General features: G+C 43.3%; 2 protein-coding genes across 7 annotated transcripts in view; one reads left to right on the top strand and one right to left on the bottom strand.

The window, feature by feature from the left end:
* The window catches only part of TMEM67 (transmembrane protein 67), a 34,198-nt gene extending 33,739 nt beyond the window's left edge, over nucleotides 1–459 (bottom strand). The window contains exon 1 of the mRNA XM_086609460.1: nucleotides 243–459. Coding sequence (XP_086465586.1) covers nucleotides 243–459 — 217 coding nt within the window. The remainder of the gene's footprint in view (nucleotides 1–242) is intronic.
* Nucleotides 460–1,895: 1,436 nt separating this feature from the next.
* Nucleotides 1,896–8,559, top strand: RBM12B (RNA binding motif protein 12B). 6 transcript variants are annotated; one of them, XM_086608737.1, is made up of 3 exons: nucleotides 1,896–1,975; nucleotides 5,143–5,188; nucleotides 5,915–8,559. In XM_086608737.1, the coding sequence occupies exon 3, from the start codon at nucleotides 5,943–5,945 to the stop codon at nucleotides 8,040–8,042; it is 2,100 nt and encodes a 699-aa protein (XP_086464863.1). In that variant the 5' UTR covers nucleotides 1,896–1,975; nucleotides 5,143–5,188; nucleotides 5,915–5,942; the 3' UTR covers nucleotides 8,043–8,559. The 6 variants fall into 6 exon arrangements, with proteins under 6 accessions (XP_086464863.1, XP_086464859.1, XP_086464862.1 ...); XM_086608733.1 differs by having other exon boundaries at nucleotides 5,262–8,559; XM_086608736.1 differs by having other exon boundaries at nucleotides 5,143–5,433.
* Nucleotides 8,560–13,099: the final 4,540 nt, after the last annotated feature.

Genomic DNA, 13,099 nt, shown 5'->3' with positions numbered 1-13,099 from the left:
AAGTATGAAAGTTTTGGGGTGGCCACTTATGTCTTTGCGGGATCCTGGCCCTTTTCGCCGCCTTTTCAGACTTGCCCCTAAGGACTCCTGTTTTATTGCCAAAACCTGAGCTCAGACGTTGCCTCTCCCGCTGTTGGGAGGGCAGATTCCAGCGCGGAGCTCCCTCAGCTCCGCCGGCCTCGCACGGAGCCCGGGCCCGGGCAGCCCCGCCTCCCCCCGCCCGGCAGGGCCGGGTCGCTCACCACCGGCGCTCTGTCGCTGGTGGGCCCCGCACGGTCCGCAAGCCAGCCGGGAGATGTCGAAGTAGCGGGCGTCGCCGCAGTCAGCGGGCCGCTGCAGCGGGAGGGAGAAGCCGCGGGCGGGCGGCAGCGCCGCCGCCATCACCAGGAGCAGCGCGGCGGCGCCGCGGCGCCCCGGCGTCGCCATGGCTACCCGCGGCCTCCCGCGGCGCGCCCTCATTGGCCAGTCGCCTCGCGTACGGCGAGCGCGAGGGGCCCGCCGCGGGAGGCAAAGCGCGCGGCCGAAGGCGGGCGGGGCGAGGGGAGGGTTTGAGGGATCGGCTGCAGAGGGGCGGGAAACCCGGGGAGCGGCAGGGGTGGAGGGGCTGGAAACAGAGGGGTGACGTTGGGAGGGTTTTGTTTGGCTTGTTTTAGAACATGGAGCTGGATGAGACCAATGAAGAGAAGACGGAGGTCTAGTTTGCACTTTCTGGTACCTCATCTCTGAAACTGTGACGCAATGTGTAACACAAACGTGATGTGTGGGTGTGGTATTTCCCGCTGAGGGGAAACTGGTAGCAGGGCGAACACACTGCATGCCTAGAGGAATGGACGCACAGCTAGAGTTACTCCCCTTTACCTTTTTCACCTGCCAGGATGCTCTCGTTCTCTCGTTCACATTCCCTCAAACATTACCAAAACGTTGCGGGGCACCTCACGTCCTGGATTTTAATTATTCCTCACTGACCCTTTCCTGGGTGCTAATTGCCTAACTATTACGATTCTCTGTATTAGCATTTCTTGAAAGCCTATATGCTTATTGCACCAAATGCTTTAATCCTCATCAGACTTCTGCTGGGTTCAAGGAGTTTTTAAAGGCTGAGTTACTAGGTGAATCCACCATAAATAATACAGACTTTTTCTATCAAAATGGAGCAGACAAGTACAGAATAAGCCTACAAATACAGAGGAAAATACATAAGAGACAGGGAACGGCAGGTGAGATAAACAGTAAGATAAAATAACTACCTCAACTGCACAACCAAAGTAGCCTGCCTCTCTCCCTTCTCTGTACACAGCCTTACACGTTTCTTCCTCCTCTTCCCCTCCTCTGTCCCTGCCTGCCTTTCCTCCCAAACCCCAGACTTAAGCCAGCCCCGAGTTAGGTTGGAAATCGCGTCTGTAGCCATTGGAAAATCAGCAGTGGGTGCAAACGCCCTCCTTGGTGCCTGGGGTACCCACAGGCTCGGGCCAGTCAGCATGGAACCCCACCAGGCCTGCCTTCCTCCCTGCCTCTCCTCTTCGGCGAGGCAAGCCGGGCTAACGGAAAGGAGAGACTGAAGGCGACGCTTAACACGCCAAACCAGCACTGACCTAAGCGACGCTGTTCTCTTTACGAACCGCGGTTTTATACGGCTGCCGCAGGTTGCGCCAGCGAGCCGAGAGCGCATGCGCACTAGCTGCAGCGCTGCCACCGCCGCGGTCGTACGCGAACGGACCGGGCGTGCGACTGGGCAGGCGCACAAGTGACAGTTACGAAAGCGCCGTTTTCTGCCGCGCGGAGCGTGCGCGCGGGCCGGAAGGACTCGTGCGGGGTTCAGCCGTAGGGGCGAAGGGGAGGGGGTCGCGCAGGCGCAGTTCGGCCTCTCCGCAGACTGTTGTGGGGGGGAGCGACGGAGGACGCCATCTTGGCTGTGCCGTGCCGGGAAGTGCGGGGAGCGGGGCTCGGCGCGGAGCCTGTCCTAGTGGCGTATCCGGTGGGTGGACGATGTGAGGGAGAGCGGCCGATTTCCCGGGGCGCTGCGTGTAACCACGGGCGCGGGGTTCGCGCCGTGAAGCGGTTCTCTCTCAGCCCAACCTTCGCGGAGCCGTTGCGCGGCCGTTCCCCGGGCCGCGGCCTCCTCGTGCCGCCTGGCTGCCCAGCAGCCTCCCCCCCGCCGTCCGCCCCTTCAGCCCTGTCCCGGTGCCGTGGGGAGGCCGGGCTTCTCCGCGGGGGCGGATCACGAGCGGTTTCTGGCGGGCCGGAGCGCGCGTGGCGCGGAGCCGCCACCCCCTCACCCCCGTCCCCCTGACTCCCCGTTGCCCACCGCGCCGCCCGCGGCTCTAAGCTGCGGCCCGCCCGCCCCTTTCGGGCTTGTGCTGGGCCGTCCGTGCTCGGAGCCGTGCAACAGCTGGAGCGGCGCCGCTGGCGGCGGGCGCCTCACGGGCTTCTCGGGCTCGCAGTGCTCGGAAGCGGCGCCGTGTGTAAGCCCCAGCGGCCCCAGATGCAGAGCTCGCTCGCATCTTCCTTCAGCGATGTGAAAGCTGTTATTGGCAGCAGTTTACTTCGACTGTTAAGGCTTACTTCGAAGAAAATTAGAGTAAGAAATCGTCCTCTGATCTACCAGTTAGTCTCATATTGGTCCGGTTTTATAGTTCGGGTATTTCTGTGGGTGTTCCTTGTAGCTTGCATGCTCGCTGCCTGCAGACTATGTAATAATCTCTCAACGTTGTGGTAAAAATATTAATCTAGGGCAGGCTTAGTTTCCTACAATGTTTACAAGTTTGGGGTTTGTTTTTGTTTTGTTTTGTTTTTTTAAATGAAGTTTTAATGGTATTTGGAATTTGCTGAGGCAGTGGAAGTATAGGTGTAGTACTGTTTTTTTAGTGAACTCAGTTCAAATATAAAATTTCTTAAAACGGTGTGCACACTTTTGTGCTTCTGAATTGGTGGTGTGAAGTTGTCAGTCTATTATCTAAATCCTTGTTCCTTGAAGTCCTTGCTCAGTTAATGAATTGGGTTTAGTTTTGTGTGGCACTTCCATCCCAAAAGTCACTCTTTCTGGTCATTCACTTCAAATAGTTGAGTGGCTTGTCTACGTTTTCTACCAATGCTTGATTTTCAATCTACAGTTAGTAAAAGCTTATTTGAACTTGCATTTCTGTTTGTGGACCTCTTAAATATCGCATTATCATCTGGAATCACTGTGTCTAGTTTTCACCACTGAAGGTTGTATGTTGTATCCATGGTACATCGTGGACAACTTGCTCTTTATCACCGAAGAACTACTAAGGAGATCTGATCTGAATGCTGTTTAAAAATTGGGATAAGAATGCAGAGTTGTGAAATTCAGAAATACTACAGATTAAATACATCATGAAGTAGCAGGGCAACGGATTTCATTTTTCAAGACACGAAGGTCCTGTAAGAAAATTCTGCCCTTGAATTCTCCTTGGTTTTTGGCATTGCCATCACATCTGTTGAGAAGATACATTAAAAAGTGTACTGGGTCTGGCTGGGATGAAGTTAACGTTCTTCATAGCAGCCTGTATGGTGCTGTGTTTTGGATTTGTGGCTGAAGGAGTGTTGGCAGCACATCAGTGTTTTGGCTATGGCTGAACAGCGCTTGTGCAGTGTCAAGGCTTTCTCTTTTTTTCCCCACTCCGCCACCTCGGTGAGTACACTGGGAGTAGGCAAGAAGCTGGGAGGGGACACAGCTGGGACAGCTGACCCAAACTGATGGAAGGGATATTTCGTGCCATGTAACGTCATGCTCAGCAACAAAAACTGAGGTAGAGGAAGAAGAAGTTTTTTGTTTGATCGTTTTGGTTTTTTGAGGGCATTTTTTATCGGCTTCCAAGGTGGTTGTTGTTGTTCGGAGGCAGGTTGGGCATCAGTCAGCCTGTGGGAGTTGGTAAGTGATTTCCTTCGTTTCACTGTTTTTCTCATTCCGTCACTGATTAAGCTGTCTTTTTCTTGACCCACAAGTTTTCTTGACTTAGTTCTTCCTGTTTTCTTCCTCATCCTGCTGGTGGTGATGAGGAGTGAAGCTGGTGGTGATGAGGAGTGAAGCTGGTGGTGATGAGGAGTGAAGCTGGTGGTGATGAGGAGCTCTGTGGATGCTTTCGCTGTTGGCCAGGGTCAACCCACCACAAACATACAGGGAACAGATGATCTTCAGTGCAGTTATTAAATAGGCAGTTGGTTTTGGTTTGTTGTGTTTACAAAGTGCTGATGTAGAAGTGACATAGAATCCATTAGTTACAGAATTTGGGCTTTGCTCTTGTTTTGCTAAGCTGAGGTGGAGTGATAGTTACTGTCATCAATAGATAACCTGGCATCAGGATGTAGTGCTTTACGTTTGTTATTGAGGAAGGGGTTTGTGCAAGGGATATTTTCAAAGGCTTGTCACTGGAGCGTTGGGCTCTATTTTTTTAAAGGGCTGTAGTTATTTGCTACAGAAGCTTGTGTTTATTCTGAGAGTACTGTGCTCTGTATTGTGTGATGTTAGATAGTGTTGAAAATCAGGATATGTTTAAGTCAGTGTATGAAAGTGATTCTTGTTCTTCTGTTTGAAAGGCAGTAAACATATAGGGAAAATACTGCAGTTTGCGTTGTAAATTGAAATACTCCCTGAAGTTTCTTCTTGTTGGATATTTTTGCTCTTTCATTTGATCTTCTTCATGGTGTATGTTAAGTGAAGTGCTGGACTGGTGAGTAGCATACTTTTGTTGTGAGCTTTGAAAGCAGGTGGCTTTCAGAAGAATGGACACATCCTGTGATCTTGAGATGAGCTTACGCATCTTTCAAGGACTCAAAGGAATTGAACTGGGAATTTCTCCCTCGATATACTGTCAGTCTGTTTCATTCCAACAGTTCTGTGCGGCACAACTGATGACCAAGTAATCTCATCGTGTTTTCATCATTTCCAGAAGTCAACTTAAATTTTGAATTTCTTTTGCTTCTAAAATGGAAACACAAAGATGCAGTGCACAGCATCTTGGAACACGGAAGGAGTTCTTCTTAGTATCCCAGATTGTGGGTTCATTACGTACTTGGCTTTAGCATTAGCCACTGCTATGGATGAGCTGCCGCTGTGTAGCACAGTATGTAAAGCAAAGTACAGATATCAGCCATTAATTATGTTTCATTTTCTTTCCACAGTTAAGTTGATTTTACAGACTTTATCAGGTCTTCAAAGCAGAAACAGGTAAGCTGCCAAAAGCTTAACACTTCTCACTGAATATTGTGACAAGATCATACACGGCCTTTTTTTCTCACAGACTTGTGGCTGGGAACTAGGATACGCTCTCCTGAGTGCATGTGGCTGCTGCAGCTAATACTCTGACTACATGAAAGAGACAACAGTTTTGAATGCTGAGAAAACATACGTTATTGAGCAGAACTGATCACTGGGTAGAGCAACTTGTCAAAGCAGTGAAGTCATCACTGTTGGTGAATTTCTTCATTTTCCAGTGACGTAGTTATCTTCTTTCCTTTCTCCTTTTATCATCTAGCATTTTCTGTGTTATGATCGCAAGTGTCCTGTTCAAAAGTAAACAGGATTTTGTTTTTTTGTTCCTTAGGACTGGGCAGAGATCTGTGGCATACAGTAACTATGCCGTGAAAGACTTAAGGTGTTCTTTAGGTATTGTGGATGGTGAGGAGTGACTTAGGTGGATTTTGTTTCCCTTAGGATAGGGAATATTGATAGGCTTGTGCACGTGTGCTGGTGGAGTAGCTAATCGTTCTGACTAATCAACTTTCAGTGAATCTTGTTTTAATCTTGTTCTTGTGAACTTGTGGGTTTTTTGATACCTTCTTTCTTGATTGAGACAAGGACATTCATTAAAAAGGCTCTAGATTCTTAAGTGTTAAGATACTGTAACAGCTGAGTACTAAAGACGTGCTATCATGTGTACCTTTTTGTCTGCAGGTGATTTTTGCTGTGGGTTGAGCTCAGCATGGCTGTAGTCATCCGTTTACAGGGGCTTCCTGTTGTTGCGGGTCCTCCAGATATTCGTCGTTTCTTCTTGGGATTGAAGATTCCTGATGGAGGTGTGCATATTATTGGAGGAGAGATTGGGGAGGCTTTTATTATATTTGCAACAGACGAAGATGCACGGCGTGCCATGAGCTGTTCAGGAGGGTTTATCAAGGACTCACGCGTAGAGCTCTTTCTCAGCAGCAAGGCAGAAATGCAGAGTACCATAGAAATGAGCCGGAAACGATTTGACCGTGGGGGACGAGAAACTATGTCTGGCTCTAGAAGAACAGGTACTAATGGTTCTGGGGCATCAGATATTGGAGACATGCCACATTTAGTCACGGATTTTCCAAAAGGAATAAGTAAGCCTGGTTACGGTCCACTAAATCATCCGGAGGCTGGTTTCCATACCAATGGCACAAGACACGGTGATATAGGTATGCCTAAATCGAGCTATCAGTCAAGAAAGGATTCTCATCCATTTAATCCAGATGATCTTTACTTATTTCTACGTGGTATACCTTACTCTGCAACAGAAGATGAAGTACGTGCGTTCCTTGCTGGGATACATGTGGATGGAGTGATTCTGATAAAGTATCGCAACGGTTTAAACAATGGTGATTGCTTGGTAAAATTTGCTACGCCGGGTGATGCTTTAGAAGGACTTAAACGTCACAGACAATACATGGGTCAGAGGTTCATAGAAATTAGCCCATCTACAGAGGAGCGGTGGATTGAATATGGTGGGAGAGTAGACATGCCAAATGAAATCGATTGCTTTTTGTGCGAAGACCATTCTCCAAGAAGTTCAGGCTACATGCATTCAAGGAAGCATTCTCATTCAAGATCACCAAGGAGACAAAGAACACGTTCTCGTTCACCTCCCAACCGGGAATATTACATACACTTAAGAAATCTATCTATTAATGTGGAGAAGAGTGATTTGAGAGCTTTCTTTCCTGATCTGGATATATGCAGCAAACAAATCAAGCTTCTAACGGATAAGCATCAGAGGAGGACTAGAGATGCCTTTGTGATGTTACGGAATGAGAGAGATTATCAGGCTGCTTTGGAATGTCATAGAAAGGTTCTTCTCAATCGTCCTGTCTACATTTTTCCAGTTTCAAGAAAGTCAATGTTGAAAATGATTGATTCTTGTGAGAGGAAAAGATCACAGGACAGAGATCATCTTGGACAGGCTATACCAGAAAGAAGTTACCGGGAAGGACATTCCGGCCCTAAGATATGTGTTTATGTAAGGAATTTTCCATCTGATGTGTCAAAAATTGAAGTGCAAAGGTTCTTTGCAAGATTTGATATTGATGAAGATGATATTTACTTGCTCTATGATGACAAAGGAGTTGGGCTGGGAGAAGCATTAGTGAAGTTTAAATCTGAAGAACAAGCCATGAAAGCAGAAAATTTCAATCGTCGAAGATTCTTGGGAACAGAGGTATTAGTAAGACTTATATCTGAAGACCAGATGCACAAGTTTGGTGTAACTGTACCATTGTCTGCACCAAATGACATGCAGGGTCATTCACATCCTTATGACAGAGGTGAGCTTTCCCGTCCAGTTGGTTCACCATCTGGGCCACCACCAGGGCCACCCATGCATTCCTTTGGTCCCCCTGGGAACTTTAGGCATCCTTCTGACTTTAGGCACCCTCCTGAGGACTTCATGGGCCCTCCTAAGGATTTTAGGGGTCCGCCACCCCTCATGGATTTTGGTGGTGACAGTGAACCTTTTGGCAGAATGGAGTTTGGGAATAATAAAATGGGAAATTTTCCTGAAGGAAGATTTATGCCAGAGCCAAATTTCAGTGGTGGTTCTGATCGCGTTGTTCCTATTCGATTGAAAAATTTACCTTTTAAAGCTACTCCGAATGAGATTCTGGATTTTTTCTATGGCTACAGAGTCATACCAGAGTCAGTTTCTGTACAGTATAATGAACAAGGATTACCTTCAGGTGATGCCATCGTTGCTATGACAAACTATGAGGAAGCTATGGCTGCTATTAATGAACTGAATGATAGGCCAATTGGTCCACGGAAAGTTAAGTTGAGCTTGCTGTAAAGGAGGAAAAGATGCTCTAGAATAAAACATTCTAGATTTGACAGTATTGACAGTTATTTTCACTTTTTTAATTACTGGAAGATGCAGAAGAACCTGTTTCCATCAACGGTTGTAAATAATATCTAGTTCAGTTGTTTAGCTCTTGGTTGAAGTATCTGTGTGGTTAAGACATGAGAACTGTATTGTGCCTACTTGTGGCAGAGAAGAGCCCAGAAATTGTGGAGAACATTGGATGTCTTACATCAAGGTATGAAGACATGGAGTTGTAATGCTTTGGGTTTTTTTTAGGTTACTTTAATTCTGTGTCTCATGACTTTGAAAAATGGAAGTGCTGGTTGATTTACCACACAAACGGTTCAGATAGAAGAACTTCAGTGCTACTGCATTAGTAGATAACACTTCTTACTGAGATTAGCTTAATAAAATTAAAACATGACTCTTTTTTTTTGTGTAAACTGTTCAGGTTTTGTTCGTTTTCATGTGGTTGCAGGCATTCGTATTAAAAGAAGAAAAAACAGCTTCCTGTTGTTCACGTTAGCTGGCTTTGCAACTTTTTAAAAAATAAAACAGAAGTTCTCATCAAATGTGTGTCTTGTATTTAAAACTTGTATAGTTAATGATCTCAACTATTATGCTCAGCATACATGGGTCTTGGTGAGAAGGATGCTGGCTGCTTCCTCTGGAAACAATGAGCTTACTACAGTTTGGCAAGAGCAATGCATACATAGTTTACAAGAGAGCAAAATTTGTATTAATCAGTTGGACAGGCGTTCTTATTCTCCGTCACTGTAGTATCTTGAGGCAGAAGATGAACATTGGAATTAGATCAAGAATTCTGACTTCAGTCTGAGCTTTCAGAGTGGTCTTTATCTCCATGTGCTTGTAATATGAGTATTAACTTGCTAATGATGTCTGGATGCATTCCAGGTCAATCTCTCATTAGTTTTAACTAACATCTGTCACTAGCAACCAAGCTGACAATCAGCTGTTATTTTCTTATGTAAGAAAATAACTGCTTATGTCAGTATTTAGAATGCTTTGATTGGTTTGGTACCTGCATATTTAAATTTCAGGAAGAAATCAAAGCTAGTCTGTTTGAGGAAAAACCTCATCTTCGACACTCAAGACTAGTAGGAAACTTTGGTTGGGTGGATAAGGACTTTGTAACATTGTTGACATTGCAACTAAGTAATTTTATGTATTAAAGAAATTTATGATGTTTTAGTTCACTCTCAAACTGACAACAAAGTTGCAACTTGGTGATGAAAGTTGTTTTAACCTTTGCTTGAGCAATACAAGAAAATTACAGATTCATAGAGTAGGTGAGGTTGGAAGGGATCTGGAGGTCTGTAGTCCAACCCCATTCTCGAAGCAGTGGCAGCTACAACAGGTTATTCAAGGCCTTGTCTGTTGGATTTTGAGTATCTCTAGGGACAGAGACTCCACAGGCTCTCTGGGCAGTCTGTGCCAGTGACTGATCACCCTCACTGGTGGTCAAACATTAGTTCCTTTGTTTATGTAAAGTTATCATCATTACTAAACTTCAATGTAAACTCATTTAAGTAGAAGCAAACAAAATAAAGAGAAATTTCCTTTTTGGTCTATAATTTTTAAAAAGCTAGTGTAGCTTCATTTCTTCTGCATGTTATTTGTCCTCTGTTTTAAGTGTTAGGAAAAAACCATATGAGAATGTCGAGTTTTTATACATTGATTCCTCTAAGCAGAGAAACGTAAATGTGGCCAAATTTTCAAGTTCTGAACACTTACATACCTTTTTTTTCTGTCTAGTATGAATTTGTTTCAGAAGCATACTGTTCTGAATCCTCTGCTGACTTTAAATGGAATTAAAATTAAAATATCCACAACAAATTGTTGCTTTTATTTCATAGTTGCTATAAAAGAGATCAAGGAGCCAGAAGACTTGCAGGGAAAATAAAGATGTGTTAGAAGAATCCTCAAAACAAACTTGTCTGACCTGATCATGCTGTTGAAAACTTCATTGTGATTATTTTTGTAGGCTATCGTCATCTTTACTACTAATCCTTGCCTCTCTCTTATCAGCTGTTTTGTAAACGTGAATGCAAGTAACTTTTCCAGTTAACTAGCTTTAGGTGATTTATTGGTTTTAAAGTTCTTCTAGCTACTACACAACAGGAGATTTCAAAACTAAACTGGTGGACTTTATACAATGCTGCTAGAGTAGTGTTGGTACACAACACAAAAAAGGATTTGGAAGCTGGAAGGATAGGGGGATTTTAATAGGTATTTTGCTGGTTAAGTGAGAGATTATCTTTTAGAAAAAGCATTAGCTGTTCTCAAGAAAGTGAGGAATTGCGGATAAGGTACCGTTAATTTTTTGGGACGCTAAACTTCCCTGCCTCCCTGTGAATGCATAGAGAGAGTCACGAAGCTTATAATGACAGAGGTCATAATTAAGGCATTTTAGAGTGATTTTTGTTTGTCCTATAGCTAATTGGTCTTTAATTTAAAGCCAGATTAGAGTTTATGACTACTCTAGATTACTGTATGCAATGTCTGATTGATAGGCCAAAACCATGTTTTTTTTAAAGGTCTATAGAGACAAAAGCTGTACTTCAAAGTATGCACAGATGATCTGAAGCAGAGAGAAATTGGGAAGGGATGCCAGTACATCAGTTAAATAATAGGAAGGTTAACAGGACAGTTGATTCTCAGTTTATTGTTGCTATTTTGCTAGTATGTTTTGGTTGGTGCTTGTTTGTTTGTTTGTTTGTTTTTTCCCCAACTGGGATGTGTACGTGTATATCTAGGCACTATATTCTGATTCTGCCTGAAAAGGTGGTGCAGGTGCATGGCGTGGTGACAGCATTTCCTGATAATAAGGGGTTTATAACTTTATTGGTTTGGAGGCACTGTACTTTCCGTATACAGGACACATCCGAGACAGTCTGCAATTACATGGCTTGAATTATTGCTCTTCCTTTTTAAGTGACATCCATATAGTAAAAGAATAACAAAGGAAATGCTGCAGTTTGTGGTGTTGATATAGAATATAGCTAGTTTCCTTAGTTATGCTTACTCAGAGGTTGCTTTTGCTACCATTGTCTAAAAATTATGATTTAAAGAACAGTCTCTGTCATCAAAAACTAGTAATAGTGATCACCTACAGAAGCAGCTTGAGGTGTTCAGGAAAGCCATAGCATATGACAATCTGATGAGTACAAGAGGATAATCCTTAGTCCCAAAGGGATGGGCCAGCATGTTCAACAGAGTGGCAAAGTACTCTTAGCAAGAATGGATACAAGCCTACATCATCTACATGTCAGTGGTCAAAAATATACATGAATAAATGGAGTACTGGCAGTCTTGCAGTCAGCACTTAACACCATGAGAAATATCTTTGCAAAAGTATCTTTAGGTAGTATTAAATTCTGTACATAAGAATTACATTCTAACTCTTCTTCTGGCTTTAAATACATTAATGAGTGATTTTTCATTTATAGTTTCGAGGTCACACAATTTCTGTTCAACATGCAAACTTAAGACATCATATGTGCAGGACAAAGTTGCCCAACACTATTTCTCCCTTTCTGTAAGTTTTTCTGTAATTCCTAAAGTTGGCTGGTTTTGTGAGGTGGGGGAGAAGTAATTTGAAGGTGCTGAGGATAAAACAATTCCCTTTCTGTACTCTAGCTACTAACCTTTTAGTGGGAATTAACCTAAGTACTGCTTCATTTTTTATTCAGAATTCCTTCTTTAAGGCAGAGTACAGAAGTAATTGTTATTTGCATATATATGTATTATACAAAAACCTGGTATGCTCATGAAGTTAACCATCTGTTTTGGATTACATGACTTCACTGAATATGAAATGGTAAAGTGGTGATCATCATAATTCTGATGTTGTGATACAAATATTTATTGAAGTACTTGCTGAAATAGATGTGACTTAATTACCTAGATACTCGTTAAGTTTTGGTCACTAGTATTCTGCTCCTTGTCAACAGTAGTTCAGTGTCAACAGTACATAATTCTGGTGTAAAACAGTTTTCTGGGTTTAAACAAAACCCTATATTGTGACATTTTCACTTATATTTTCATAACATTAATTTTTGGCAAAACCTGTTTTTTCACCTGTCTAAACAAGTATGCATTGCATGCTTTGCTTCAGAGGACAAAGGCAGCACCAATATTAAAAATGCACTTCCTGGTTTATTTCCTTAATGGAAAGAATATGTGGTTATAACTTGAAGACTGTTTTCCCAGTTACAAGTTTAAATTCTAGATTTATACATGTGTTCTTTCTACATTTAGCAGATACTAAAGCTGGAGATAAACAGTTTGGTAGCAGCCTTCTGGCAGACAATTGTGTGCTATACAAAAATGAACATGCATAACCACCATCTCCAAACAGGATAAGAAATTGCATTCAAAATGTGTAATTTCATGTATGTTTGATGGAAATGGTAACTGAATCAACCAGTTAAACACATGAAACTGGAACTATATGTAGCATGTCAGCTAATATAATAGATATCAACTATATAAAATCAGCTAGTTTTCTTACGAAGGCACTTTTATTTAAAAGCAAAGCAGCACTAAAAGTAGATACTGGGGTAGGTCCTTATTTGTTCATGTTCATTCTGTATGTGTGAAGGAATCAAAAGTCATCTTGGACAAGCCTGAGGAGAATGAGAAAATACATCTCACCCTGCCTTCTGCCATCCAAGGTGGGTAACAAAATGAAACGTAACAGGATTGATGCCATAATTGGTTTCTTGAGTACTACAGTACTTTAGGATGTATAAAACCAAATAGGACAGGAGTAGCTAGACTAAACCCAAGAGGTGTGTAGCTGGAGAATAAGGTAATATATTGGCAAAGTAACAAGCCAACCCTTATGTTCATAACTGCTTGTCAGCTCAGTGCAGTTTTTGGACGCTATTTGTCATGTAAGTTTAAGCAAATGTGACTGCAGTATAATATCTATGCAAATATAATACAGGATTCTATTTAAGTATTTAATTTTCTAGTTCCTGAAATTGTCCATTTTCAGCAGATTCCGTTCCATTCTTTGA

The sequence above is a fragment of the Tauraco erythrolophus genome, chromosome 3, assembly GCF_009769465.1.
Source record: "Tauraco erythrolophus isolate bTauEry1 chromosome 3, bTauEry1.pri, whole genome shotgun sequence".
NCBI classification, from domain to species: domain Eukaryota; kingdom Metazoa; phylum Chordata; class Aves; order Musophagiformes; family Musophagidae; genus Tauraco; species Tauraco erythrolophus.
Note: the sequence above shows the minus strand (reverse complement) of the source record. Positions and strands in the feature narration are given on the sequence as shown.